Source organism: Pipistrellus kuhlii, unplaced genomic scaffold, assembly GCF_014108245.1.
Source record: "Pipistrellus kuhlii isolate mPipKuh1 unplaced genomic scaffold, mPipKuh1.p scaffold_m20_p_10, whole genome shotgun sequence".
NCBI classification, from domain to species: domain Eukaryota; kingdom Metazoa; phylum Chordata; class Mammalia; order Chiroptera; family Vespertilionidae; genus Pipistrellus; species Pipistrellus kuhlii.
In genome coordinates this window covers 19542893-19570600 of record NW_023425405.1, presented here as the reverse complement: position 1 = coordinate 19570600, position 27708 = coordinate 19542893, and the positions used below count along the sequence as shown (strand labels likewise).

At 49.9% G+C, this 27708-nt stretch overlaps 1 protein-coding gene across 1 annotated transcript in view; it reads right to left on the bottom strand.

Annotated features, from left to right (window-relative positions):
• The window catches only part of TBXAS1 (thromboxane A synthase 1), a 137591-nt gene extending 112410 nt beyond the window's left edge, over positions 1-25181 (bottom strand). Inside the window, exons 1-2 of the mRNA XM_036428602.2 lie at positions 25066-25181; positions 16623-16789 (exon numbers count right to left, since the gene is read on the bottom strand). Of these exons, the coding sequence (XP_036284495.1) occupies positions 16623-16711 (89 nt within the window). The 5' untranslated portion in view covers positions 16712-16789; positions 25066-25181. The remainder of the gene's footprint in view (positions 1-16622; positions 16790-25065) is intronic.
• Between the last annotated feature and the right edge of the window lie 2527 nt (positions 25182-27708).

Below are 27708 nucleotides of genomic sequence, written 5' to 3'. Positions count from 1 at the left end.
TCAGTAGTAATCTTCATTGGCTCCCTGTCACTTTTAGACCAAACAGTGAACTCCTTCATCTGCCCCATGGGACCTTTGATGGTCTAGCGTGGCCTAACTCTGAGTGGTCTCTGTTCCCCGCCTTTAGACTCCAGCAATCTTGCAGGACCTGGACATTTATCGTTATGTCGGCTTATTTCACCCTCCCAGGCTTTTAAACCCACACTCTTTCTTCTCCAAGGCCAACACTAAGAAGAGGCATGGGGGACATCGAGGAGGCAAAAATTAAGGGAGCACTTACTCTCCAGGATGTGCAAGTGCCACTCCTGCTCTTGTATGACCCTGAGCGAAAGTGCCTCCTTAAATCTCACACCCAGATGCCTGCTTACCTCACGCACCCTCTCCCGGTACACTCTGTTCCCTGCCTCCTTTCTCCACCTGGCAAGTCCTAATTATTCTTCTGATTTCTCCAGGGGCCCACCCAGACTGTCCTAGGCACATGGAGATGTTTCCTTGGCCACTGATTCCCTAATGCAGAGGGATTGCCAACGAAGAATAGGAGAGTGGGGGTGTTATTTGTAGGAATATAATCCTGCCTAAGGTCATTATTTACTGGACCTGGTTCCGTTTCCATCATGCGGGCTTAGTCATCTGTAGTTAATCCTTTTGTTTTCATGAAGTCCTTAAAGAACCCTTAAGATATTGTTGTGAAAGAGATATCTGCCTCGGGTGAACCCCAATGACCGTTTGAGCCCTGAGAGTGCACAGCGCCTGGCACAGAGTGGGCAACAACCCGTGTGCTATTAGTATGCCTCTGTGTGCTTCTTAAGAATATCAAACAGTTACTGAATGTTTTCTGGGGGCCGGGGACTGCTCTCAGTGCTTCCCACATGTCAGCTCACTTATTCCTCCCCATACAGAATGCGCTACTGTGATCACCTTCATTTTTGCAGATGGGAAAACAGAGGCTCAGAGACATAAAGTAACTTGCCCAAGGTCACACAGCGAGTAGGTAGTAGAGCTGACCTTTGACCCCAAGCTGTCTGGTTCTAGAGTCTGTGCTCTTGGCTAGCAGCCTGTACTGTGTCTCATTTTACATTTGCAGAGCAACAAGTTGCCTAGAACCAAACCCATCTACAAGGCAGGAGGGCAGAAAGCCCTCCTTTGCTCACGTCTGTGGGCTGGCGACTCTGAAGGCCCTGGGAAAAGACAGATGCCACGCACCAGGCTCTGTTATCCCCTGGGATCAAATCAATTGATCAGATTAGCTAATGAGTCAGCAGGACCCTGAGACTTGAAACAATGACAGTAAACTTCTGGGGAAGATCTGGCCTGTGTAGAGAATAGAGGGCTGTTTCTTTGAGTTGCTGGTTCTCTTAGTAGCCAAGGTTGGTACCCAGGGCATTGAGCCCTTGTAGTGGGTGCACAGAGTGATTCCAAGTTCCTTTGTATCTAGCCTAGTGGGCATTCAAAAATATTTGCTAATTGGATTTGGTTATGTCTTCATAAACCCAGTCAGTATCTCCGACTTTCTATTGCATGGTGACCTGCCCAGTAGCCGGAAACAGGCCTGGGAAACCCAGTGCAGTCTCCCGGCCTGGCAGATGACTTAAAGAGCTTAGGCAATCAAAATAACAGAAGATTATTGTGAGCATTTCAAAAATATTTTTAATCTTATTGCATCTTTTTTGTTGCTGTAATCCTGAAATCTTTGTGTTGACCTGATTCTTGCCAAGCTCACTCATGGCCTTTGATCGTCTCTTAGCTACAGTCGTCAACTATAGGTCCAACTGGAAATTGCATAAAATAAGGTCCAGAGGCAATAGCTCCAGTCTAAGATCACCAAGAGTCTCAGAGCCCTTTGCTCACCAATGTGGTTGGTTCTGGCTCTAACCGCCCTGGGCTCTGGACCGGATGCACAGACACTCAGAATCTACCCAGCCTTCCTCTTTCTTGACCAGCCCATCTGCATTTGGCCTCTTGCCTGCCTCCTGAACCTTATAATCCCTTGCGTGATTGCTGTTCCTTGTCCTAGGCCTGGCTCATCCTGATCACTCCTCTCTCATCGCCTGCACTAGTTCTTTATCGCTGTGTAACAAATTACTCTAAAACTGAAGTGGTTTGACACAACAGACATTTGTTATGTCACACAGTTTCCAAGGGTCAGGAATCTGGAAGCAGATTAGCTGGGTGGTTGAGGCTCAGGGTCTCCCATGAGGTTACAGTCCAGCTTTCAGTTGGGGCTGCAATGATCTAAGCCTTAGATCTGCCTGAGAATCCGCTTCCATGCCCACTTATGTTAAGTGTTAGCAGGCGTCACTATGTGGGCCTCTCTGCAGGGCTTCTCAGCAGGCCAGGTGGCTTCCCCCTAAGCGAGCAGTCCACAGGAGAGTCCCAGATTAGGTTATAGAAGGCTCAGTCATTTATAACCTAACCTTGGACGTGATACACTGCCACAATACATTATTCTATTGGTCACGTGAGTGACCCTGGTACAATGGGAGAGGGTCACAGGGGTCATTGAGGAGGCATTTGGGAGACTGGCTACCACACCATTTGTGCTCTAGTGTGAGCAAATTGAATTAAAGTGCATTGTTCTTCCAGAGTTTCACCTTGGGTTTCTCAAGCTGGTTACTAAGCCTTGTGAAGTCTGTAAAGCTGCTTCCTCCTGTGATGAGGTATTGAAACAAGATGTAGTTGCGCCATTTTTCACTTCATAAAGATGTATTCAGTGCCTGCTCAGTGCCAGGCACGGTGCCAGATGCCATCATCTATCACCGGGAGAACAGATAGGATCTACTTGGCTTTACTGGAAAAGTAAAATCTGGGAAACTTCAAACTTGGGTGAAAAATGAATTGAAAGCCTTCAGGAAACCATATGGCTAATAATAGCTAACATCCACTAAGCACTGGCTTTGGGTCAGGCAGTGTACCAGTGCGTTATAAACACTGTGGCTTCCGATCTCCATCAGCGTCCTTGTTATGTCTGTTACATAGATGGGGAAATGAGACTTAGGAACCAGCCCCAGGGACGGGCCCTCTGCTCAGTGGCCAGGTGGTAGCCCAGGCCAGGGCTGTCTGACCGAAAACCTGAGCCTCTAGCTCGGCCTCGGACGGGCCTGCCCTGGCTCAGCAAGGCTCGTGAAGGGAAGGAGGCCACAGTCACCTCCGAGGGCTGTTGTAACAAACGGGGCTTACAACCGAAGTTGATGCTCTCACAGTTCTGGAGGCCGGACATCTAAAATCAGGGTGTCCGTAGGGCCATGTTCTCTCTTGGGGGTCCCAGGGGCAGAGTCTTCCTAACCTTTCCTAGATTCTTGTTGCTGCTGGAAGTTCTGGTGCTCCTAGCTTGCAGCCACATCCCTCCAGTCTCTGCCTCCTTCAACACATGGTGCTCTCCCTGTGTGTCTGTATCTCCAAATCATCTTGACTCCGTGCGTCTCTATGTCCAGACTTCCCCCTTCTTATAAGGACGTAGTCATGGATCACAGCCCACTCTAAACCAATATGAACTCATCTTGATTTGGTTATATCCACAAAGACCCTGTTCCCAAGTAAGGCACGTGCTGAGGTGCTGAGTGGACATGAATGTTTGGAGGGGACACTACTCAACCCAGGAAAAACACCACCATCAGCAGCCCTAAAGGGAATAGTCCGCATGGGTGTGTTGGTGGGGAGACGTCTCCCTGACCCCCTGGAGTCAGAGGAGGGGGATGGAAAGAAAATAATCTCAATGAAAGAAGATTCCATTTCAAAAGCATTTCATTTCCTGACTCACTCAGTGTTGTGCTTTGTGTTTTTTTTCTTTTGTCTGTTGGGCTGTTGGGGGGCTTTTTGGCTATTTATTTTGATTATACTAACTAAGCTAGATTCTAGTTTAGTCAGCATAGCCTTTTTATAGAGAAAAGGAAATGAAATGCTGTGGCTGATTTGGGACTGCAAGAGCACTTCCCTGTTCACATTCGCCAGCCACTCAACAGAGAAGAGGGTACAAACACCTACGATGGGGGAGCAATGGGGGGAGATAGAATCACTTTCTGTTTGAAAGCCCAGATTCATTTCACCCTGTGCAGCAGGCATGGTGGTACTGGGTGTCACCCTTTCTCCTGTTAGCCAGCACCAAGGGGTAGTGTCTAGAAGGGTGAGACCTAATCCTAAAACCTGTTTTCTCTTCAAGAACCCAGTAGGGCTCTAGCACCCATGAGAATATTTAAAAGAATTCTGTAGCTATTCATCCTTATGTCCACAGCCATTTCTTGACATAGCAGCAGCCACACAGTTACTGACCAGTGTAGAACAATGAATTTGTCTTCACTGATACAGCTCACCATCTGCCCCCCAGAATCCCAAGGTCTGTTTCTTGTCTTCTGGGCCTCAGAAATGCTTCGCCTCGATTTTGCTTCTCCAGACTGGTATTGGGTCCTTTAGCTAGCAGCTTCTCCCTTCCGCACCCCATCTCCTGAATCAATATTTGCTCTTCTCAGAGTACAGGCTAGCCCATCATCAGCCAGCCCCTGACCTCCATTGCTTATTCAGCTAGAAATTCTGGGTACACTTCCAGGCTGAGTCCCCACACTGAGCTCAAGCCCTTGCTTTTAGCGTCCTAGAAGCTAGTTCTCACTCTACGGTCAAGACGCGCGGTGACCCACCACGTCAGCATCTCAGCTGGCAAATGCTCCCTCGGTGTCTGTACTTTTATCAGAGATCAGTTTTCATTTACAATAAAAATCCAAATGTCCGTTAGCCTCAGGCTTTAGTTTGCTTGTGCTTTGTTTTTATTATTGCTTCTTGTTTTGTCTTGTCTCCTTATCCACGGCCTCTTTCTGCTTTGCCCGAGATCAGAACCCAGATGTGTCATCTCGGAGCCAGTGGTAGACGAAATCATTGCTCCCAACTAATATCCTCCCTGTGTGCACATTCCACATCACCACCCTTTGTTCTGTGAGTCCCATTAATGTTAGGCGTGGGCATGTGACTTGCTTAATCAGAGTAATATGGGCAGAAGTGACGTCAAGCCATTTTCAGGCGGAGGCCATGAGAGACATTGCTCACGCCTCTTGCATTTCTTGCATTTCCTAGGAGCTACATCTGTGAAGAAGCCTCTGCAGCCTGGGCCCCCCTTGCAAATACTTCTGGAGCAATCTGAACCCCACTCCCCGCCTGGAACAGAGCTACTCACAGACTGTGAGAAAAATAAATGTTTGCCAGTGAATTTGGGGTGGTTTGTTATACAGCATTATTGCACCAATAACTGACTAATACAGATCAGCTCACTTCTCTGGACCTTCATTTCCTTATCTTCAAAACGAAGTCATTGGATAATAACCAAGGTGCTCACCCTTTTTTCTACCTCTATACACCTGAGGGCTCTGGAATATACCCAACAGTGACACCAGCTTCAAATATCGCAAAGCAATAAAGAAAGAGAAGGATTGGGAAGCGAATTCCATTTAGGAATGGGGGATCTATGGGTAGCCTTAGAGAGAGCCCTTTTTAGTGGAGAATGGAGCAAAAACCCCATTGTGTGGCTGAAGGGTACATGGGAGGTGAGAATGTGGGCGTATGTGGGTTCCTCTTCCAATCCCTTTGGCTGGGAGGGAAGGATGGGTGGGGTGGTGCCTGGGGAGGACCAGGTAGACAGAGGAGAGGTGGTTAGTTGGTAAGCTGACTGACTGACTGTCTTATATGCTTTTAGATGGAAGAGAATTGAACCTGCAAGGAAACTTTAACACTGTCCTAGTTAAGGGATAATGAAGGTAAGGGCTCGGACATGAGCGTACAGGAAACAAAACGTCTGGTCTCTGAGAGACAATAGAATAAGGCTTGCCAGGATTTCCTTACTGATTTGATATGCACCGTTTATTCTGCAAGTTCTCAAACCCTAGGGCTAGGCAACCGGCAACCGATGAAACATAGAATCAGGCTTCTCCTGCTCAATGGATAAATGTAAAGTTTGTCATAGAAAATTTTGAAAATTTTCTTGAAAGAAAATTGAGTTTAAAGCTGGCTTTATAGAGCACTTTTCAAAAAAATAGGTTTTTCTTTTATTTTTAAACACCTACAACTAAGAGATAAACAATTGTACCAATAGACTAATAATAATGTAAGGTGATGAAAAATGTACTGTTCACAAAGTGTGTGGACTCCCTTTCAAGGAGACAGGAAGGAGTAACTTCCTCCACTTTACCTTTGGAGACATCTTAGACTACCTTCCTGAGAGAAAAGTGCACTCTTCTCAACTGCCCTCCTTCCCACTCACTTCTGAACCTGCTGTGTCCTGGCATCTGCCCCCTCCCCCTACACACACACACCATCAGTGACCCTTTCCAGCATCACCTAAGACTTCTTCGTTAACTCCAACAGGTATTTTTTAAAACCTTGTCTGACTTGCTCAAGGCCAAGAGCTACCTAGGTATATAAGCCCAAGTCCATTCAAATGAGACCACTGGTTTGAAATGCAGCTCTCTTCACATTCACTTCAATGCTCTTCTGGAGATCATGCAAAAATTCTGAATGTTTTTAAAATTAAATGAAAACCACTATCTACCCCACCTGGCATCTATGCGATCGTTGTTGAGTATGAGCCTGCAGTTATTGACTAGTAATAAGCCTGCAGTTATTGAACACTAAGTGTGCCCATCATTGCTCCAAGTCTACTCTCTGTTTTAAGTCACTTAGTCCTCCCGGCATGCTGCAAGGTACATACTATTATTATTCCTAGTTTACAGATGTAGAAACTGAGACACAGAAGCCTTACAAACTTGCTTAAGGTCACGAAGCGAGGCAGGATTTGAGTCTGGTTAGAAAGTCCAAGCTCCGGGCCATTACAGAAAAACTGGAGAAAGGCAGCCAAGAGTGAAACACTTGTAAAGGCAATGTTGATGAAGTAACATGTGGCTCAAGTGCTTGAGAGTAGTTTATTTTCATGAATGGGGTCAACAGTCACCTTTGCACTAGGACTTTGTTTGGCAATCCTTCCTAGGAAATTCAACCTGCAGCTCTGTCTAACCTGAATGTTAAAGGCAAACTCTTTTAGTAAGATTCAGAGTTCAAGTCAATGAAACTTTGTTATATAACAAGTGAGGGTGGTAGCTGGTTGCAGTGGGTATGCCACCAGGGATGAATGGAAATCCTCTATGATAATAGTTATAGCAGCAAAGAACAACTAACACACATGGGATGCCAAGAACACCCCACATGAAATCCTATTTGTTACCTGATAGAAATATAGTACTGAGTGTCCCAGGCACAATCCTGGGTGCTTAAGGCTAAAGCTGGGTAAGACCCAATCCTGCCCTTGAGGTGTTCACCTTCTAATGGGGGAGCCAGGGGCGTGGTAGGAGAGAGAGAGGGTCCCAGGTGCAGTGGGACCAGGAACAGAGGGATGCAGAAGCTCTCTCTTGACTGAAAGGGGAGGGCACCCCAGTAGAGGGAAGGGAACAGGTGGTACACAGATGGTATATGGCAGGAACTGAGCACCAGAGAGCAGAGTTCCAGGGGAGACCTGAAGGGCAATGAGCATGCCCCGGTGGGCAGGGCCAGATCGGAGAGGGAGACATTCTCTAGGCAGGAGGGCCTTGGGAGGGTGTTAGGAAGCAAAGTGGCAAGCTCTTGAGGTGGTATTCCAGCTATAATGTTGCAAGACAAATTTGGGGAGCACAAGACAGAAGGCAGGAAAATCATTTGGGAGGTTATTTCTAGCCAAGGATGCTCTTGAAATCCGGAACTATATAGAGTAGAGGAGAGCAGATAGAGAGGAAGGAGGGATTCAAGGACCACTTAGGAAGCAGTCTCCTAACACTGGGGCTCGGTTGACTGTCAGGATGAGGAAGAGCTGGCCTAGGTGCCAAATGCAGAGGCAGGGATTGTCAGTCCTCTCTTACCCTTGAGGAAACTAGTAGGAATAGACTGACTTGTCCAAAGCCGCCCATTATCCTGTATCCAGCCTAACCCGTAAGGCCTGGCTGATGCTCTCAGTGCCATGTTTCTCCTAACACCTCCCCGCTGGCCTCTCTCAATCATCCCTCATGTCATGAGATGCTGCTACAAGTTTTGGTCACTCTTTTTATACCGACAGAGTTCAAACCCATAAATGTATAATTGACTGCTTTACGATGCTTGCAGCCTGCGGTCCCTAGATGCCTATTGATCCGAGTAGGGGGCACCTGAGATACTTTGAACGTTTCAAAAGAGCCTGATGTAAATTGTGCATTTATTGACAATGAGATTGTGCAGGTTAACTAAAATGTCAGGCTTCTTTGCTTTGGAGTGGAATTATAACTCGGTACGCTGATGCTGGTTATCTTATTGATCAGCTGTTCTCATTGGCGGAGCTTCCAAGGGCTTGTCTTTGAATAATTAAAACGGGGAGATAAATCAATCACTGCTTAAATATACATTGTTGTTGGAACACCAGAACATGGGGTCTATGGGGAAATGCTAGAAGCAGTGGGAGGGGGTGAGAGGTTAGGTAGCATCGCCTTCCACGGTGGGCACTGGGTTCAGCTGGACAGTGAAGGAACAAGTGCTTGTCCTTTGCAGCCTCTCTGCTGGGGTTGGATGCATCCTGGTCCCCCATGTGTGGTCAGGACACGCTGCTTAGACCCCCGTGCTCTGGGGAGTGCGTCTTCCAAACGGCTGTGCCCTGCATTCTGGTCCAGCCCCTCCTTTTGCATCACAGTCTTGCTCCCTGATTCCCAGTGTGCTAATCCCTGCACCTGTGTGAATTCCTGGGGATGTTATCCGCTGCACATTGAGGAGGCAGAACCAGCACTCGGCCTGGAAAACCTGCAGCATCAGCGAGTGTGTGAACGGGGAATTCATTTACCCACTCCTTCAGGGAGCCATGCGCAAGGCGTTCTGCCCGGTGAGGGGAGCACGGAGCCACTGCTGTGCACGTCGGAGGGAGAGGGACCCACCTTTCCCTGGGTTGTGTACATGCCTGCACCTGCGTGACAACGATCATCTTGGAAGCAGGACTGCTGTCCCAGCTCCCTGAGGCAGGATTGTCATCACTGACGTTTATTGAGCGGCGACTGTGCACAAGGCACTCACTGGCTAAAATTCAGCCCCTGCCCTCACAGCGTATAGTCAGGCTAGGAAGAGCGGACACAGGCAGAAACAGTTTTAACAATACAGTGCGTGCCAAGATAGCAATAGAAGCAGAAAGAGCTCCTGGAGTTCAAAGTGAGCAGATCGTTGAGGGCTGGCCTGGTTAAGAAGACCCTCAAGAAGAGCCACATGTGGACAAAGTTTGGAAGGATGGATAGGACTGGGAGAGGGCAGGGCATCCAGGCAGCAGGGACGGTGGGTGCAAAGTGTGCAGAGAAAAGGGGCCTGTCGTGTGCGGGCAGGAGGGAAAAGCAGGGGGTCTTAGGCACCTTCCAGCTCCCAATGTGGAGGCAGTGGCCGGTTCGGGTACACAGCACTGGCCCTCCCCGGTGTCTGGGTGTAGAGCTTAGAAAACAGTATTTGGGTGAAGCCACTATTTCTAGAGCTTGGCTTTGCTTGTAGACCATCTCTGACACCATTTTTCCAGACACCTTTGAACAGATACCAATTTTAAAAAAGTCTTCTCTCTGGGGCCACGCTCAGGAATTGCCGTGTGCCTCGGCAAAACCTAAGAAGCACACCTTTGTGAGGGCATCCGTGGCATGCTCAGGGACAGGCTCCACGAGGAGGCTAAGGACCCCGAGCAGCCGGCTCTGGGGATCTCCCTCCCAGCTGACACCCCTCCCCTCTCCACCCCCCGGGAAGTTGTGCAACATCACGTATTTCTGGCAAACCGGGAACAAGGTGGCTCTGAATAATTGAAGTTCCAGTCCACAAGAGTGTGAGCTCCTGTCCCCTGTCCTTCTGTCCCCAGAGTCTCCTCCCACAGTCAGAGGCACGTTGTTTTTATAGTCAGAAACAAGTTCTTGCTCCTCTGCTGAGGTCCCTGAGAGCGGGGCACTGGGCCTCCACGGCCAGCGAGGGCCTGTTCGGTGGGGTGATGGTGTTCGGGGAGAGAGGAGGGTTCACCCAGCAGCTCTGCTTCTGGAGGCGCCACTGTCCTCCCAGGGAGAGCGGCCACAAGCCTTTCCTCAGGGGGCTCGGTCCAGCTCCGCCCTCAATCGGATGGTTGGCTTTGTTTACAGGAGGAATGGGATCCCTCATTCATCTCTGCCCGGCGAGTCCCTGCCACAGCGGCCTAAATTCCTTTCCAGATTGGAGAAAGTGTGGCCATACGTATTTAGACCATTACTTTTTTTTCCTTTAAAACAAGCAAACAAACAAAAACTAAGAACAACTCCTATGCCCAGTAAGGGTGGCCCTTCGGCAGAATCCCCAGGCTTCCAGACCCTCTGCGGAAACAGCAACGAAGGCTTCTTGTTTTACAATCACGTTTTGTTTGGGATTTCAAACGGTGCCCCTGTCTGATCCTCTATTTCCCCAAATCAGGGCTGTTTTTAAAAACCAATCCATTCTCAACCGAGATGATGATTTGTTGCCCAGAAGAACCGCATCCGGGCACCACGGGCCGTTCCCACGGAAAAGGGCTAAGCGCGTTTTGGGAGAGAGAGGCCTCCGTGCCGGGAAGGGTTACCCACCAGGAAAAGGCCACTGCCGGTCGTAAAACTCACTGGGCTGCGTACGTTCTGGCGTGTGAACTAAAATAATCAGCCGCGTTACTTTATAGTCACGCCTCGTACTCCTGTCGAGGAAAATCAATAAAGCGAGGGGGAAGACTAAGGATATTGTGCATAACTGGTGAAAAGAGAGAAAACAAAACAAACAAACAAAAAAGTAATATTCTGTGAAAATGGTCCTCGAGGAAGCACAGGCCTCGTTTCCATAAGCAGGCGCGATTGCATCTCCGAGCTCATCACCGCGTTATTAAACCAAAGTGCCCGTCATCTCCCGGACAAAAGGACCAGAACACCAACGCGGGACGCGGCGCGCACCCTCCCCCGGAGGCGCTGGGGCACTGGGACCGACCCGCCGCCTCTAACGTTGTTTCTAAAATGGGTCCACTGCTCACACTCTGAATGCTTCCTTCCACCGAACGGCACGAACCCTGGTGTGGCCCGCGCCTGTGACCCTGTGCCACCTGGAACTGACTCGCTCTGCTCTCTTCCAAGTCAACTCCTCCCGGCATTTCAGGACCCAGTCCGGGATCCTTCTGCTTTCCAAAACCACATCCCCGACGGGCTGGTGACACAGAGCAGCCAAGGGCCTGGCACAGGGAGGCGAGAGGCCCCCGGGAGTTGCTTTTCTGGGCTCCTGGCACATTTCCAGGCTCCAGGGACTCTGTCGGGGCCGCAGGACATGCCCCTGGCGATGAGCAGGGCAGCCAGGCGGGAGAGGGGGCAGACCCCAGTGGGTCACGTGGGTTTTCTGACTCGCTTCACCAGCAGCAGGTCGGTTCAGCACAGACTTGCCCGCCCGAGAGCATCAACAGATGAGGCAGTCCTGCAGCCTAGATCTCGGCCTCGGCGGTCACCTCGGATTCTAACTCTAGAATCCTGCCGGACGCCGAGGGGCACGCACCAGTCCCCAGGCCATTGCCCGCAGCTGTGGTTATTCCTTTCCTTTGATGTTGAACTAGTGCCAGCCCCACACATTGGCCCGACTTTGCCCTCTAGTCTCTGTGCCCTCTGCGCCCTGAAAAACACCATCCCATCGTCAACCTTTTAGTGGCCAGATTATTATGATCTCTGAACACATAATAACCTGGCCACTCAGTGTATACCCTATAAAATAAAAGGGTAATATGCAAATTGTCCCCTCGACCAGAAGTTCAACCAGCAGGCAGGCCGGCCTACCACCCATGTCCCCTGCCCCTGGCCAGGCTGGCTGGACCCCACCCATGCACAAATTCATGCACTGGGCCTATTATATTAAATTCTAATATAATATATATAGATTAGAAATCATAATAATCTGGCCACTCATATAATTTCATGGGATTTGCAAACAGAGACAGTTTAACTTCTTCCTTTCCAATTTGGAGGGCTATTATTTCTTTTTCTTGCCTTATTGCTCTGACTAGAACTTCCAATACTATGTTAAGTAAAAGTGGTGAGAATGGGCATCCTTGTCTTGTTCCTGATCTTATTGGAAAAGCTTTCAACTTTTCACTGTTGAGTGTGATGTCAGCTGTCGGCTTGTCATGTATGCCCTTTACTATGTGAGGAACATTCCTTCAATACCTGGCTGGTTGAAAGGAAGTTGAATTTTTGTCACATGTTTTTACTGCACCTACTGAGGTGATCATGTGATTTTTATACTTGTTCTGTCAATGTGGTGTATCACATTTATTGATTTGTGAATGTTGAACCACCTTTGCATCAATATGCTCTGGGACCAGATGTGGATCTAGAGTTAGAATCCAGTTCTCCCACATGCAGAGCAAGCTCTCTGAGAAAGGAATTCTCAGATATAGTGAGAGGCATTTCCGTTATAGTCTTAATGATCACCCATCACAGTTTACTGTAACCTGGTCTCAGACTGAGACTTGACCAAAACACTAACTCACCCTGATTCCTAGTATAATGTCTGTTTGATCTGTACCTCTGGTCTCGGGATCCTGAGCCTTAAATGCAGCTTGGCACTAAAAGCCCTTCCATCTTCCCAAGGGCTCTCCTCAGCCTCCACCATGGGCATATTCACTTGTTTTACTGCTTAGCTACTTGGTGGAACAGTCTCCATTTACCTTTCTCACTGCATCATCAGCCAAGACTCTCCCATTACTCCAAATCGCCCTGTGCATTTTACTCTCCTGGTAGAAATAGTGAGATTACCATCCCCAGATCTCCATGCCCAAAGCATAAAACCTCCATGCCGAAAGCTTTCCTCTTCACAATTAGAGAGAAGCAGTTTCCTACTCTTTTTGGTCAAGTTTCTCTCTCTCTCATCCAACTATTCATACTCATTCAAGCATTATGGAAGATACTAAAAGACTAGGAGAAGAAATAAAAATCACCCATAATCCCAGCACCAAAAGAAACCCACTATTAATATTTGGGCTATCTCCTTAAACTCTTTCTTAAAGAATAAAGAAATCTTTATAACAGGAATCCAGCTGCCAGTTCTTAGGTGTGCTTGAGAGTTTAAAAGCGCTAGGAGTCAAGGCTGCCTCTAGCAATATTCAACTCATGCAACTTATTTCTTATACATCAAATCTCTTCCAGGAGTAAGAATTTAAAACAGTTTTATACAGAAATCTTGAAATGCTTCTCACATGTGTTAATCGCCTTTGCTGTGCTTCACGTACGTTTAGCTCTTAGATTCTACACCCCCAGCTCCGTCTCCCACCCCAGGGGAGTGGCCCTGGTCTCCTTGGACCCCAGTTCACGCTGCTCGGCCATCTATAATACCTGCCAGTATGAATGAGCCCCATTGAAAAATCGTGTCAAGTGCCATTTTGGGAAAAACTATCAAAATATACTATGCCTATTTTACAATGCCCTCTTTTTAAATGAAATGAACTATTTTGTCTTCTCCTTTTCAAATTCTCGCTTACACTCAATAACTAAGGCGTGTTCATTTATTACATAGATGCCACGGTCTCCACTCTACAATGCGTGTGTGGGAGGGGACAGCGGAGGAGCTACAAGGACAGTTCACCTGCGACAATTAGAAAAGTGGTCACCAAGTAGGTACGAAGTGAAAAGACAGTAGGCTTCCCGGAAAGGGCCTGTTTCGTGTGGCCAAAAGATTAACGCTGAGCAGTGAGGGCTAAGAGTCGAACCAGCCAGAAAAAAACCAGCAGAGATTAGAGGCAGGAATTAGCCTTCAACCAACAGTTATTAGGTGCTAAGCTCAAGCCAGGCATGTGAAAGAGAGGAGAGGAGAGGGATGATAAAAGCAGCACTGGGTGAGGGCTTGTAGGTGCCTTGGGCAACCCCAGGAAAAGCTTCCCTGAGGAGATACCCTGGAGCTTAGCATTGAAGAGAAGACGGGCATCCATGCATGGGGCCAGCCAGGGCCGAGGCCCACAGCAGTGTGTCCCTTCAGAGAACCATGGATAGCACAGGACATGGCGGACAGACCAGAGGAGGCCACTGAAGGATGCGAGAGCCAAACCCTGAGCCCTGGACGCTGGGCTGATAAATGTGTCCTTCTTAACTTTCCCCCCTTTAAACCAAATGCTGGCAGGACATCTGTGCCGTGGACAGAAGTTTCCAGAATTGTAATGAGATATGAGACCTCACCCCTACTGGGAGGGACTTGCCGGCTGGTTGAAGAGGCAAAAAACTATCCTGGTGACCCCCATAATGTTACCTCCTCAGAGTTCAGTGTAGGTTCTCCATTGCGAGCTTCCCCAGCCAATGGCAGGTGTCGCTCGGAAAGGAGAGACTAAGGAGCTGAAATATTCAGGACGTGCCACACGTTCTTCTCAGGCAAGATGGCTGTGAGCGTCTCTCTCACATGCACCCTTTTAACAAAATGAAGCTAGGGAGACCCCACTTCATTCAAGCTGATGTCTGTGGCTCCGTGGCTTCCTAGAACCTTGCCCGGAAGAGAAAGGTTGACAGGCCAAGGTGGATTCCTGGAGCCGAATCAAGGGATAGACCCGAGGGCACCAGAGCCATAGCCAAGGCTCCTCCCTCCAGCTACTCCTCTCCTTCTGGAATATTCTCTCCAGACATTGAGCTTACCCCAGGACCTCCAAGTGCCCCCTGGCATGGGATCCCATCCAGACTGCCTGTTTCCTGACCTTGCTCCGGGGCCTCGCTCCACGCCGGGCACACGTGAACAGATCAATGAATGCTTTTGTGATAACAGGTGGAAGTCAGCTCTCCCCTCCTATTCACCGCCTCTGCTTCATGCTTTTATCTAATCTTGTCTCTGACCCAGGTTATTAATCTGGCCCCCGGAACAGATTACACATGCACAGCTGCCGGGCTGAACAGTGTGGCGTTATTGACCGTGACTCTCTGATGTACGCTGATTACAGTTACAGCAGCTTATGGCCAGAGCAACTTTCCGTGACCAGAGCAACATTAATGTATGCGATTCATCCATTTATCGAGGCCATAAGTCAGGCACCGAGCTTGGCATATGAATACAGAAATGAAAACAACACACTAACGACAGGCATAGACATGTAGGAAAGTATCCTCTATGATAAAAGGCTAATATGCAAATTGTCCCCTTGACCAGGAGTTCAACTGGGAGTTTGACCAGGGGGCTGCCCTCGGCCCCTCCCCTCAGCCAGCCCTGCCCCTGATCACCCACCCCCACCCCACTCGGATCAGGCCAGGCCAGCCGGACCCCACCCATGCATGAATTCATGCACCGGGCCTCATTGATACCATGAGACCACCTGGAGGATTCAGGTGGGTCATGCTTTGAGAGCCACAATCAGAGCCTAGCTGTTGATGAGAAATTAATACTAATAAATAATTTAAAATATGCCTAAAGCACCAAAGACTTACTCTCTTCGGCATTTAGGTTACATCAGTGTCAGTTCATTAGAGTGGCTGACATCTATTAAGTAAGCACACACCCGCCCCCCATGCCAGGTGCTGTGCTGTGTGCGTCACTGAGCGTGGAAAGATAAGATGGATTAATGGGGGGAGGGAGGGAGAAGGGGAAAGAGAAGGAGACGGGGAGGGGAGGGTGGCTACCTTTTGCAAATGCTGATCCCAAGGCAAGATAGTTCAAAAGATAATGAAACCAGTTAAAAAGCAAAACAGCACTGGGCTGAAGCTGCCTTTCAGAGCCAGTTTCCAAGAAGTAATTTCATCATCACAGAACATCAAACGTGAGTCCCATTTTCAGCTATGCAAATTCCAAAAGAATAACACCTCACATTTGCATAATGTTTGATGCTTCTGAAAGTGCTTTCCCGGTTATTAATCTAGAGGAGGCTTTATTACGACCGGAAACATAAATTGAAATTCTGTTCAAACCCAAGTTCCCCATTATTTTTCCCACCTTCCCCTCAAACCCCAGAGCTGCCTAGATCCTGGTGCTTATGGCTGACAGGTGGATATGCATAGTGCTGCCTGGCGTGGGACCCGGGGTTGAGCCAGACACCAGAAACCCCGCTGAACTAACTACCCGGGAGCTGCTCCCAGTTCCCATCTGAGATCCCCGCAGGCTCCCAGGCTCGGTGGCTACGGAGTGTGCTGTGCTCGTAGGGACCCTTTCCCTTTTATCAGATATTAGAAAACAAGGGGATTAGTTCCACCACTTTGTCCTTAAACCCCCAGAAATCCCCGTCAGTGACTGCCCGCAGGGTAGTCCCGGATCCCACACCTTTCTGGTTTTAGTGTAACATGAACCAGGGGCCGACGGTGCTGCACAGCCACGGCAGCCACGGCAGCCACGGTGGGGAGGGGGATCTTAGAAACCCAAAGTGAGAAGGCAGGATGGGGTGTGAGGACATACTTCTCCCCAGACCTTTCCAGTCTGTTTCCCTTTCCCTCGCTCTCAGACTTCATTACGTTCAGCGTTCTCGGTGACTGACCCCCAGCCTTTTCCGACACCTCAATCTCACGCATCTTAGCAAAAGATTAACCCGGCTGTTTGCCTTCCATCCTGCAGCCGTGTTAATGCTCAACTCCCTCCAGATTAGAGGAGAAGGAAAACACACTCCTGCGTCCCCACCGGCTCCAGCAGGGACCCGGGGCTGCGGTCTCAGCCGCACTCACCACCTCAGGAGGGCCAGGAGGACCACGGACAGGGTCACCGTCAGCACCGGGCCGCTCACGTCCAGGCCGAGAAGCCCCCAGCCTTCCATCGCTCCTCTGAGACCCTCGGGGGGTGTCCTGCCGAGGGATGAGGCGTCTGATGGCCCTGCCGTGGCAGGAATCACGCTCTGCAGACAGAAGAAGGAAGAGGCAACCAAGAAAACATCACATCGAGTGGGTCCCCAGAATGTGCTGGTTCTCACAGTGACTCCTTATAAAGAGGAAGGAAGAGGAGGGAAAAAACAAAGGGTTTCTGTGTAAGGCAATGAATCAGCAACTTCATTTTCTTGATGACTGTACCGTCAATAAACATTTACGTTAAATTACGGGGAACCAGCAGCAGAGCCGGCCCCATGTTGGCTGAGAAACAAATTGGTTCAACCACGGGTTTTTACTCTGACGACTGGTCCTTAAAGAAAGACTCCTCTCTTGCTGAAACCGGTTTGGCTCAGTGGTTAGAGCGTTGGTCCGTGGACTGAAAGGTCGCGGGTTCAATTCCAGCCAAGGGCATGTACCTTGGTTGCGGGCACATCCCCAGTAGGGGGTGTGCAAGAGGCAGCTGATCGAAGATTCTTTCTCATCAATGTTTCTAACTCTCTATCCCTCTCTGTAAAAAATCAATAAAATATATATTTTTAAAAGAAAGACTCCTCTCAAAAAAAAAAAAAGTAATTTATAATTAAGTAAAGAGATTCTGTATATCCCAGAAGAACTTGGGGTGGACATCAGCCTGAGGAAAAAATGCTGGCTGCCCTGAGGGCATTCATCCAGTGAAGTTCATTGGCTCCCGGGCCCGATGACCTCTCTGGGGTCAGAGGTGACTGAGGCCTGGCTATTGGTGCCTGGCTGTTGCAATGGACCAAAACTCTTGCCTGCGATGAGTGCTCCAGTCCTGAGCGTGAGGATCTCTTAACTGTCTGAAAGTGTACCCATAGGTAACCGCGGGTATGGATCCTTTGTTCCAGCGCTGAGCTTATCTGACTAATAGAGCCCGGATCCTGTTTTGCTTACTACTCATCGCACGACACCTTGGGGAAGGGGGCAGGGTATCCGAGTCCATGGGCCAGCGGAGGGAGCAGCCGGGAAGAGGTGGGGCGTTGACAGAGGCCAGACAGCACAGGCCAAGGGGAAGAAACCTGGGCTTCATTTTATCAGCCGCCGAGGTTTGAACGTGGTTGTACTTATGATTATTAGTCATTCTGGCAGCAGGTAAGGAATTCACGGGCAGGAGGACAAGCAGGGGGGCCACGGAGAGGACTGTGGCTCCCTCCCGAGATGACGCTCCTTAGATGGCAGCAGGGATGGGAGGTGCACAGAAGCAGGTGCATGTGGGATGCATTGGAGGGTGGACTGCAGAGTTTCCTGAGGGATGGGACATGGAGGGGAAGGAGGGGACATGTCTGACCACCAGGTTCCTGGCTTGATCTACAGGGGTACAGGGTTCCCTTTACTGAGACGGGGAAGGTGGGTTTTGTTAAGTTTGAGAGACATCTTGGGAGACATCTGAGTGGCCCTGTCAAGTCGGAGAGTAATCTCAGCTGAAAATACATGGAACAGGATGGGCTGTGATAGGGTATGTACGGGGCACGTGTTGTGTGAAGGTTACTCCTCTAAGAGTGTTCATAGGCATCAGCTCACTGAACCCTCGCAAACAACCCTGTGAGGAAAAATGTAATCCCATCCTATAGAGAAGTCAGGGTACGTAGGACTCCGAAGCCTATTCTCCGAACAAAACTTTATATCCAAACACGGGCACCACCAATATACCAACAGTATTTAATGAGCTGCAGCCACAAAGGAGAGTGAACTACTCAGGTACCAAGTCCTTCCCTTTTTCTGACCAGTTACCCAGCTTCCCTGTTTGGCATCCCTACTTAGGTGTCCCGTAATAGCTGGACCCCATCTGGACCCCGGTGCCCCCTGCTCCGGCCCAGGCCTTTCGAAGTCTCCTCTGTCCCTTCCCACCCCATCAGTCTGTACGGAGAAGCGAAGGGATCTGCATGCTCGCCCTCACAAAACAGAGCTGCTCTCTACCAAAGGCACCCGGGACACGGAGCTGTGGGCGTGGAGGAACCAGCTCATCGTGACCACAGATTCCATCAGAAGGGCCCCAGGTATGACTGGGAGCAGTGTGTGTGCCAGAAAGAGGCTCAGAAAAAGTTTTCTCTCCTAAGGTTCGGAGGTGAATAAACGTGAGCAATGCTGGTAAAGCACCCAGAAGCAGGCTTGCTTACCGAAAGGCTTGTCGTAGCAGGAGTATGATGCCCAGAGCAGCATTTCCCAAGTGCCTTTGACCACAGAGTCCCTCTTCAGAGACATTTATCAACACATCCCTCAGGAGCATGCTATGAAAAATGTTGACCAAGCCCAAGTTTCATTTACAGAGCTGGAAATGAAACCCAGAAAGGGTGTGACTGGTACCGAGTCCCCTAGCTGCCTACTGATGGAATCCGGGTCTCTCGTCTCGATTGTTAGGCTCTGCATCTAGAATATGTTCCTCATATCACCCCGTGGGCCTGTCACCCACACACCTGCCCTGTTCTTGGAGACACCTTTGAATGTCGGTGGCCCCGAGTGGCACCGAGGTCCCCGTTCATTCCTCCAGCTGGTATGTTTGGAGCCCTTCCTACGTGACCTGTGATTTGTGGAGGGATCGTCACACCCTTTCTATGCTTGCCTCAGAGCAGATATACCACTCAGGGAATTGTGGGAAGTAAACTAACCAAGATGGAGTAGAAAGGTTGGATATGAGAGATATTAAAGGATTTTCATCAGGAAAGAGGCACAATTAAGGATGTATTATAATTTTTATGTCTATGAGACAATGCAGAAACTCTCCGGCCAAGATATTTTCAGGATGAAGGGCAGACTGTTGCAATGATATTGACCATAATTAAACATTATCCCTTTATTCTCTGGGTATTTTCTGTTAAATAATTTGTCAATTAAAAACAATCAACTCGTCCTGGCCAGTGGCTCAGTGGTTAGAGCATCAGCCCTTGCACCAAAGGGTCTCGGGTTCAATTCCCAGTCAAGGGCACGTACCAAGGTTGTGGTTTGCTCCCCACCCCGGTTGGGGTATGTGCAAGAGGCAATCAGTTGATGTGTCTCTCTCTCATCGATGTTTATCTATCTATCTCCCTCTCTTCCTCCCACTCTCTGGAAAAAAAAAATATGCTCGGGTGAGGGTTAACAAAAACAAAACAAAACAAAAAAACACAACAAAACGACCAACTCTACAGAACTGTATGAAACCTACCAACTCCCAGAGACCAACTCTGTTAAGAATGAGTGTACGTCCCATCCCTTTTCCTACGCACATTGAAACATGGCTATGTTTTTTTATTTTTATGAAAGCAAAACCGTCATACCCATGCTATTCTGCAAGTGGCTCTTCCCCTCACTGTGTCGAGACCGTCTTTCTGCGCTCTACCCAGAGATATGCATCTCTGGTACTTAGGATTCCACCGTGCGGGTGTGCCGTCATCGCCCTGCCCTCTGCTGAATGGTGTTCGGGTTGTTTCCAAGTCTTTCCAACGACAGTGACGCTGCAGTGAACGTCCCTGTACATGTCTCTGTGGCCTCGGGTGAGGGGGTCCCAGGTGACCTTCTCAGAAGTGGCATCGCTGGGCCCCAAATGCTGGGGGGTGCCGCCCTCTGTGAAGGCAGTGTCGGTATTTCCTCCCCCGAGCTGCGCGCCCTGACCCCACTGGGCTCTACAACCCCCACCGGCCTCAGCATTTCCCCCTCCGCCTCCACCTACTCCAAGTCTCTCTTTTCCCCTCCTGCAAACAGGCAGACACCTCCCCCAGAGTTGGGTCAACTGTTTTGACTTAAGTCTGGTGTTTCTTTTTAAAGCTTTCACTCCATAAATCCTGTGGTATTTCCTCCGTGGTCCCTGTGTTTAAAGGCTGCCCGTGCAGATGTCTGCGCAGGGCCTGGCTCCTCCGCTGACGGGCCCCAGCTGCCGAGCTGAGCCTGGTGTCTGGCGAGGTTCAAGGCAACGGGGCACATTCTCTCTGCCAGGCAGAGCCCCTCAGAAAGGACAACGGGGCACCGTGCGAACCCGGAGACCGGCTACGGCTGACCCCGCGGCAGCCTCCGCGCCAGCCCGGGGAGTATGTGAGCGGGACTTTCCATTCCTGGTCCACGCAGGGAAAACTGGAGCCCAGAGATGGTACAAGGCTGCCTGAAATCATACGTTTAACACAGTCTAGAGACCAAGCTCAAGCCCCAGCCTTCTGGCTTTAAACCCAGTGTTTTTCCCACTAAATCTAAAGTCACTTCTTGGTGGAAATATCCAGTTCCCCACAGCTGTGATGTCTTTGTTCCTATGTTCCCCTTTGTTCCTGTGCGTAGAGTTGCCGATAAGGAAGAGGAGGGATGGTGTGTGCCTGGGGGGGAGAATGGGATGGGGCTTTATCTCCTTGCAGAAGATACTAGGACCCCTTTTGGAAGGCACAAACCTCAGCCGGCCCCAGTTCAGCCCCATCTCCTGAACACGAGGCAATATCTTAGGAACTCTCAGTCCAACTTCTGAAAACATTGGGTCTGGTTAGGTGGGCTCATCCATTCCTTCATTCCTTCAGTCAACAAACACTTACTGAACAATTGCTAGGCACTAGGCACCGGGCATAGATTCCCATATGTAAGTCTGGGCCTTGCCCGCAAGGAGCTCAGCTTCTAGGAGAGGGAAGCAGACACGTGAACCAAGTGCCATTGGTGCTAGAGGTGTATTCACACACACACACACACACACACACAGGGCACAGAGGGGGCAATGGTAGGAGAAAGGTGCTTGTAAAAGGTTTTCACAGCCCATGGCATGATTCAGTGGTTGAGTGTCGATCTATGAACCAGGAGATCATGGTTCCATTCCCGGTCGGGGCACATGCCTGGGCTGCTGGGCTTGGTCCCCTCGTGCAGGAGGCAGCCAATCAATGATTCTTTCTCATCATTGATGTTTACCTCTCTCTCTCCCTTCCTCTCTGAAACCAATTATATATATATATATATATATATATATATATATATATATATATATATATATATATATTTTTTTTTTTTTTTAAGAAAAATAAAATAAAGCAAAATTAAAGGTTTGAACCATGATGCTGGAGCTTAGACCGGACAGATACCTTCACCCGGCAGATGAGGGTGGACAGATGTGCTGGGCAGCGGGAGCACAGCTAACATTTGCGAACGGCATTGGAAGCTTGGGGTGACAGGGGGGATGGAGAGATGCTCAGAGACTGGTCCCATAAGGCACTGTGGGTCATGCCAAGGCGTTTACACTTTATTCTGGGATCAGTGAGGAGCCAGAGGAGGACCTACAGTTGAGCAGCCGTGTGCTTAGCTCTGCTTTTAGTCGTATCCCTCAGGAGGCAGACTGGATGGCTTACACCTGTGATGGGGACACCAGCAAAGAGGCCGCTGGCCATCCAGAAAGAGGTGACAGCCTGAATAAAGCAGTAGGCCTAGACATGGGGAAGAGCCCGGGGAAGGCAGGATCACCCGTGTTTCCTGATTGAGTGTGGGGGTGAAGGAGAGGAGGTGGTTGAAGATAACGCCTCCGTTTCTGACTCTACTGATTGAGTCGTGTGGTGCCATACACAGCAGTTAGGACCTGGGAGAAGGAGGAAGTGGAGGGGAATTACTGTGGTTTCAGTGGGTGAGACGGCGAAGCAGGAGGCCCCTGGTGGCCATGGAGGCAGAGATGCTCAGAAGGCAGCCAGACCTGGAGAGGTCAGGAGAGAAATCTGGAGTAGGGAAGGAATTTGTGTTTGAAAAGCCATCTGCATAGAGATGGGCCGAAGCCATGAGGATCAAATTAACGATGGGGAACAGGTAGAGCGCTGAGAAGTGGGTCATGGAAGAACATTAGCAAGAGCAGCCTTGCAGGGGAGAAGCAGAGGGGGCCCTGGAGAGATGGAGGAGGGATGATCTGAGAGGGAGCAGGACCCCACTTCAGTGCTTAAATGGGGTCACCTTTTGTTTTCCAAAGAACGGGGTTCGAACCCAGCCACTTCTACTCTCCAGCTTGGATGGCCTTGAGAAGCTATTTAACTTCTCCACGCCCCCGTTACCTGTCTGTCACGTGGGGATAGCTGAACATACGGCACAGGGCGGCTGTGAGGACGAGGTGCCGTGTGGCATGCTGAGCAGGGCTGGCACGGAGTGAGCGCTCGCACGAGTGGCTGTGGTTCTGTTCACCACACCACAGGAGGACAGGTGAGAGAAGCATGAAATGCCTAAAGGTGGGGAATGTTGCAGCAAGGCCAAATGAGATGGTCACCGGAGCGTCTTAGGATGTAGATTTAGCAGGTAGGTCATGGCTGCCACCCAGAAAGGCTCTGGCGAAGTGGCAGATGTAGAGAAAAAGGCAGAACTAGAGAAAAAGGGGGTGGGAAGGACTGATGACCTTCTGCTTCTATCTCTTTGGCCCCGCAGTGGAGACCTGGGAGAAGACACAGGTTTGAGCCAGCTAACGTAGAATCTCTGGATGCCACTCTCTGTGGGACCCACGTGAAGCGGGCACATCTCCTGTGTGGAGACCTGTGGGAGGCAGCAGCGTCTGCGTGCTCCCCGGCCCCTGTAATAATGCAGCGTTGTCACTGCTCTTCCAGGTTGCTATGGAGACATGGATGGGTTTGTAAACAGTTTTCAGGTCCATGTCAAATCTCGACTTTTGTGTTGGTTGTAAGGGCAGGGACCATATTTTATATATCACTGTGCAACCACACCACCTGTTATGCGGCAACCTTCTATACTCACTTGGCTTTAATTAACATCCACAGGCTGATGATTTCCAAATCCATCCTCTCCTCACTCCTGAGTTTCTGACTCATACAGCCAGTTACCCACTGGACCTCTTCTCACAGATATCCCCCAGATGCTGCAGATTTGAAATACCTAAGACTAGACTCATCATTGCAGCCTCCTTTCCCCATTAACCTCCTGCCCTCATCCCAGGTTCCCCATCTCAGTAAGTGATACCTCCTCCCACTCAGCTCCCAAGTCAGAAACTTGGGCTTATCCTTGACTCCTCCTTCTCTCCCAGCCCCCACCTCCATGTCCAGTGCATCACCAAGCCCTGTTGGTTCTGCCTACTAATTTCTCTCATTCTGGCCACTTCTCCCTTCATTCTCACTCATTCCACTGACTCCATAAATGTGTTGGCATCTAGTCTGTGTTAGATACTGTTCTAGGCCATGGGAAATCACTGGGACAGCAAACAAGCTGGATTTCTGATCACACGGAGTCTGGATCCAGAGAGGGATCCACCCAAAGCTCAGCTCTATCTCACTAGATCGCAGCTGTTTCCTAGCAGCCTCCCGGTCCTTCGTTCATTCGTCGGCCTTGACTTGCCGAGTTTGTGCTAAGTGCCTAGCACTGTGCTGGGTGTGCCTGAAGAATGAAGAGAAGACTAGTGTGGCTTGGAAGCACTGAGCAAGGTGAAATGTAAAACTGGATGAAACCAGACTTGAGGATAGGTAGGGGTCAGAACACCTAAGACCTAGTGAGCCATTAAAACGTGTACTACTCCTTCCGAAAAGAGTATCTAGGCCAACTCTATCCTGCCTGGTTTTATTAAAATGAGTGTGGAGCTCTTTAGATGACAGCCTACCACCTGTATGTCAGCATCATCCAGGAGCCCCGGTCACACAGTGCTGCCATGCAGACCCCGGCTGTATGTTTCATCAGAAGGCGGGACAACCTGTCATGGGCAGGCTGCTCTTGGTATTGCAATCAGACATGGCCCGCCCTATCTCCTTCACATCTCAGCCCCTCTATCAATGTATGTCACCCGTGATCTCAGCTTGTCAGATATCAGCGCTTTCCAAATTGTCATCACATCTTTCCTGGCACTCCTCCTGGCCGAATGTGGCTGCATGTTGACGATCAGGCGCAGTTCTGCTTGTGAGCATGGGGAGTCAGCAGATGGCTTGGCTGCCTTAAGGCAAGTCTTGGAGCTTTCAGTCAAGCTAGTGCGTGGAACAGCCATTTTTCACCTCCCAGTCACAGGGTGAGGGCGAGGGTGGGAGGAAGAGATTGCGGAGACGGGCTGCATGTGCAGGAAGCAGAATCCAGAACCCGCAGAGGTCGGCAGCAGACTGCAGAGGTATTCCACGCAGGTCAGCACCTCGCAGTCCCAACACAGAGTAAGGGGAGGGCTCTGAGACATACGCATGGGCCCAATCTTGGGGGCCCTCAAAGCAGAAGATAAACAGAACTTTCAGCAGTAGCTGCTTTCAAGGCAATCTATAGAGGAGCAGGTAGGAGGATCCCAGCCCCCAGAATGGCAGAATAGAAATAACAATTGAGTCCTGAGGGGAGCGTGGATAGGATAAATGCTGTGACAAGAAGCCCCCAGTCTCAATATAGAAGTCTATTTCTCACTCACCTAACCATCCAAATGTGGGGGTTCCGCGGGCAGCTTTCCATGCAGTGGTGTGGGAACGCAGGCTCCTTCAGTCTTGTGACCCCGCTTTCTTCCACCCCTCCGATGTCTCTGCTGGACAGTCTGTGGTGTCAACACTCCCAACTTCATTTCCTCAGCCACACCCACACGAAAGGAGGCTGGGGAATGGGCAGGCCCAGGAGGAAAAAGAAACACGCTTGGTAAACACACAGCATTCCTGCCAGAGGTAGGTCCCAGCCTGGATTTGTTCCCAAAACAACAATAGGAAAGCAGCCACTAGCACAGTGGGCGAGGGGTGAATGGAGGTCCCCAAAAACCCTAGAGTCAGTTCAGGGATCTTTATCCTTGATAAAGAGGAACTAACCTTTATGATGATGGAGCTGATATCTGACCCAGTTTCCCCACCTCTCGCCCCAGGAAGCTGAGCCTACTTCCCGTAGCCCTAGCTGCTAGCTTGAGTTCTGCCCCAAGTTCACTGCTAGGAGCCTGCCCACAAGAGCTATCCACGTATGAAGCTCACTAGACCTAACCAGACAGGCTGGTCCTCCCAACTAGCCCCTCTTAGGACGCAGTGCTACTTCAATCAAGCCTCAAGCTTCCACACCCCACTGGACAGTGTGAATCGGAGATATCTGCTCTGCCTGAAGAAGTCCATCTTATACCTTGAACGTTTTGTCTTTAGTGGTCCTAGCTCCCTCTCCATCTGCACTGGTCTGTGTACTGAGGCCCCAGCCTGCTTCTTTTATATACCTGTGCCCACCTGAGTTATGACAGGCCCTGTGTCAACCTGACTTCTCCTAATGGACCAGATTCATTCTTGTGCGTTTTCAGCACTCAGACTAGATGTCACTTCCAGGAAGGCTCCAGGATCACCCATGCTATGACTCGTCCCTCCGTTTCCTGCCATAGCACCCCAAGCTCTCTCTGTTGAAGTTGCCTGGTCAATTGTATGTCTACAGAGACTGTATCTGACTCAGTAGCGTGTCCCCAGTGGCTAGGAGAAAGCCTGTCTGGCACTAGTGGGTGTTCATGAAGTGTTTGTTGAATGAATGAATGCAGTTCTGCCTGTGCTTCAGGTAGCAGCCACCAGATGGCAGTGGTGCTCTTTGGGTTATGAAGGTAGGTGTGCATGCTCTGTCTGGGAGAACACCTGGAGTAAACTGAGGTTTGTTCCCATAATCCAAGCACTGGGTTAATCTTCTGTGAAATATACCCATTAATTGAAATAACCACAAAATCATTTCTCAAGATAGCCTCTCTAAGAAAAATACAACAAACAAAATACCATAAAGAAAGGAAGAGGTAGAGAGAAAGCTCCACTGAGTGCTCCAGTCCTTGGTACCATTCTCCACGTGACCTCAGTATGGAACTATTTAACTCAAAGACCTATTCAGATTCCTGAGCATTTGATGTGTCTGAAGCTGTCCCAGCCTGACACCCCTGTGGCTGCCTGTACCTGTTCCGGGTTCACTGGCTCTAAATTTACTTGTTTATCTTATCGGGGTTTTACCAATAGACCAGTTTGGCTGGGACAGAGGGTTCATAAATAAGGCTGGTGAGAGATAAGGTTGGAGCAGCAGGGAAGGGCCTGCAAGGGGAAGGCTCTGGACACCAGGCTGAGGAGTGTGGACTTTACCCCCACGAAGCAGAGTAGCTGGAAAAGATGCTGATGGCACACACATGTGTCCATGCATGTGCGGGCAGGCAGGTGGGCACGCGCATGCGTGCATGTGTGTGTGTGTGTGTGAGCGAAAGGGCTGTGGGATGGGGGAGGGACATGTGCTAAATGGCCCTGAGAAGGACAGGTATTGGGAGATCTCTGCAGTGGCCTAGGAAGTCGGACATGAGGCATGGGACGCGTGGAGGACACGGAGAGCGGACATCTAGGTGGCTTCGGGAGACGCTCTGTAGGTAAATCAACTGATTTGAAGAAGAGGGAGAGAAGAGAGCCTAGAAAGGAGGCCCACCTTTGGGCTAAATCCTGACTTAGTGCGAATTAGAGAAAGATGTCTCTTCCCCAGGGATCTGACTTATCCCTGCCCCCAAACCGCGCTGTCTGCAGCGCTCGGAGATGAACAGAGTCCCTGGATCTGGCAATGCCCATAGATTGCCCAGGCTCCAGGCCTGGGTGCGCGAGACGGGGTGGTGCTGGAGGAAGTCCTGAGAGGCATGGGGAAGGTGGCGGACAGCTGTTTTTAAGAGACTCCTGAGTCTCAGGTGCCTCTGGTGCCGTGGTTCTCAGACTGTAGGGGAGTCAGACACACATTGAGGGGGAGGGGTGTTATCAACACACAGGTTGCCAGGCCCCACCATCAGAGTTTCTGATTTGCTAGGTCTAGGCTGGCACCTAAGAATCTGTATTTCTACCAAATTCCTGGGTGATGTTCTTGCTAGTTTGGGACCAGGCGTAGAGAATGGTGCTTCTCGCCCCCAGCTGTGCATTAGAAGCACAGGGGAAGTGTGTGTTTGTTTGTTTGTTTGTTTTTGTTTTTCTAAATGCTCAAGTCAGAGCCCTTCCCAACCCACCTGGGCCAGAATCCATAGACCATCTGGAGGGCTTCCCTCCACCTCCACAGGAGACTCAAAGACAGCACCTCTGAGGGCCCCTCATGTCTGACGACGCTG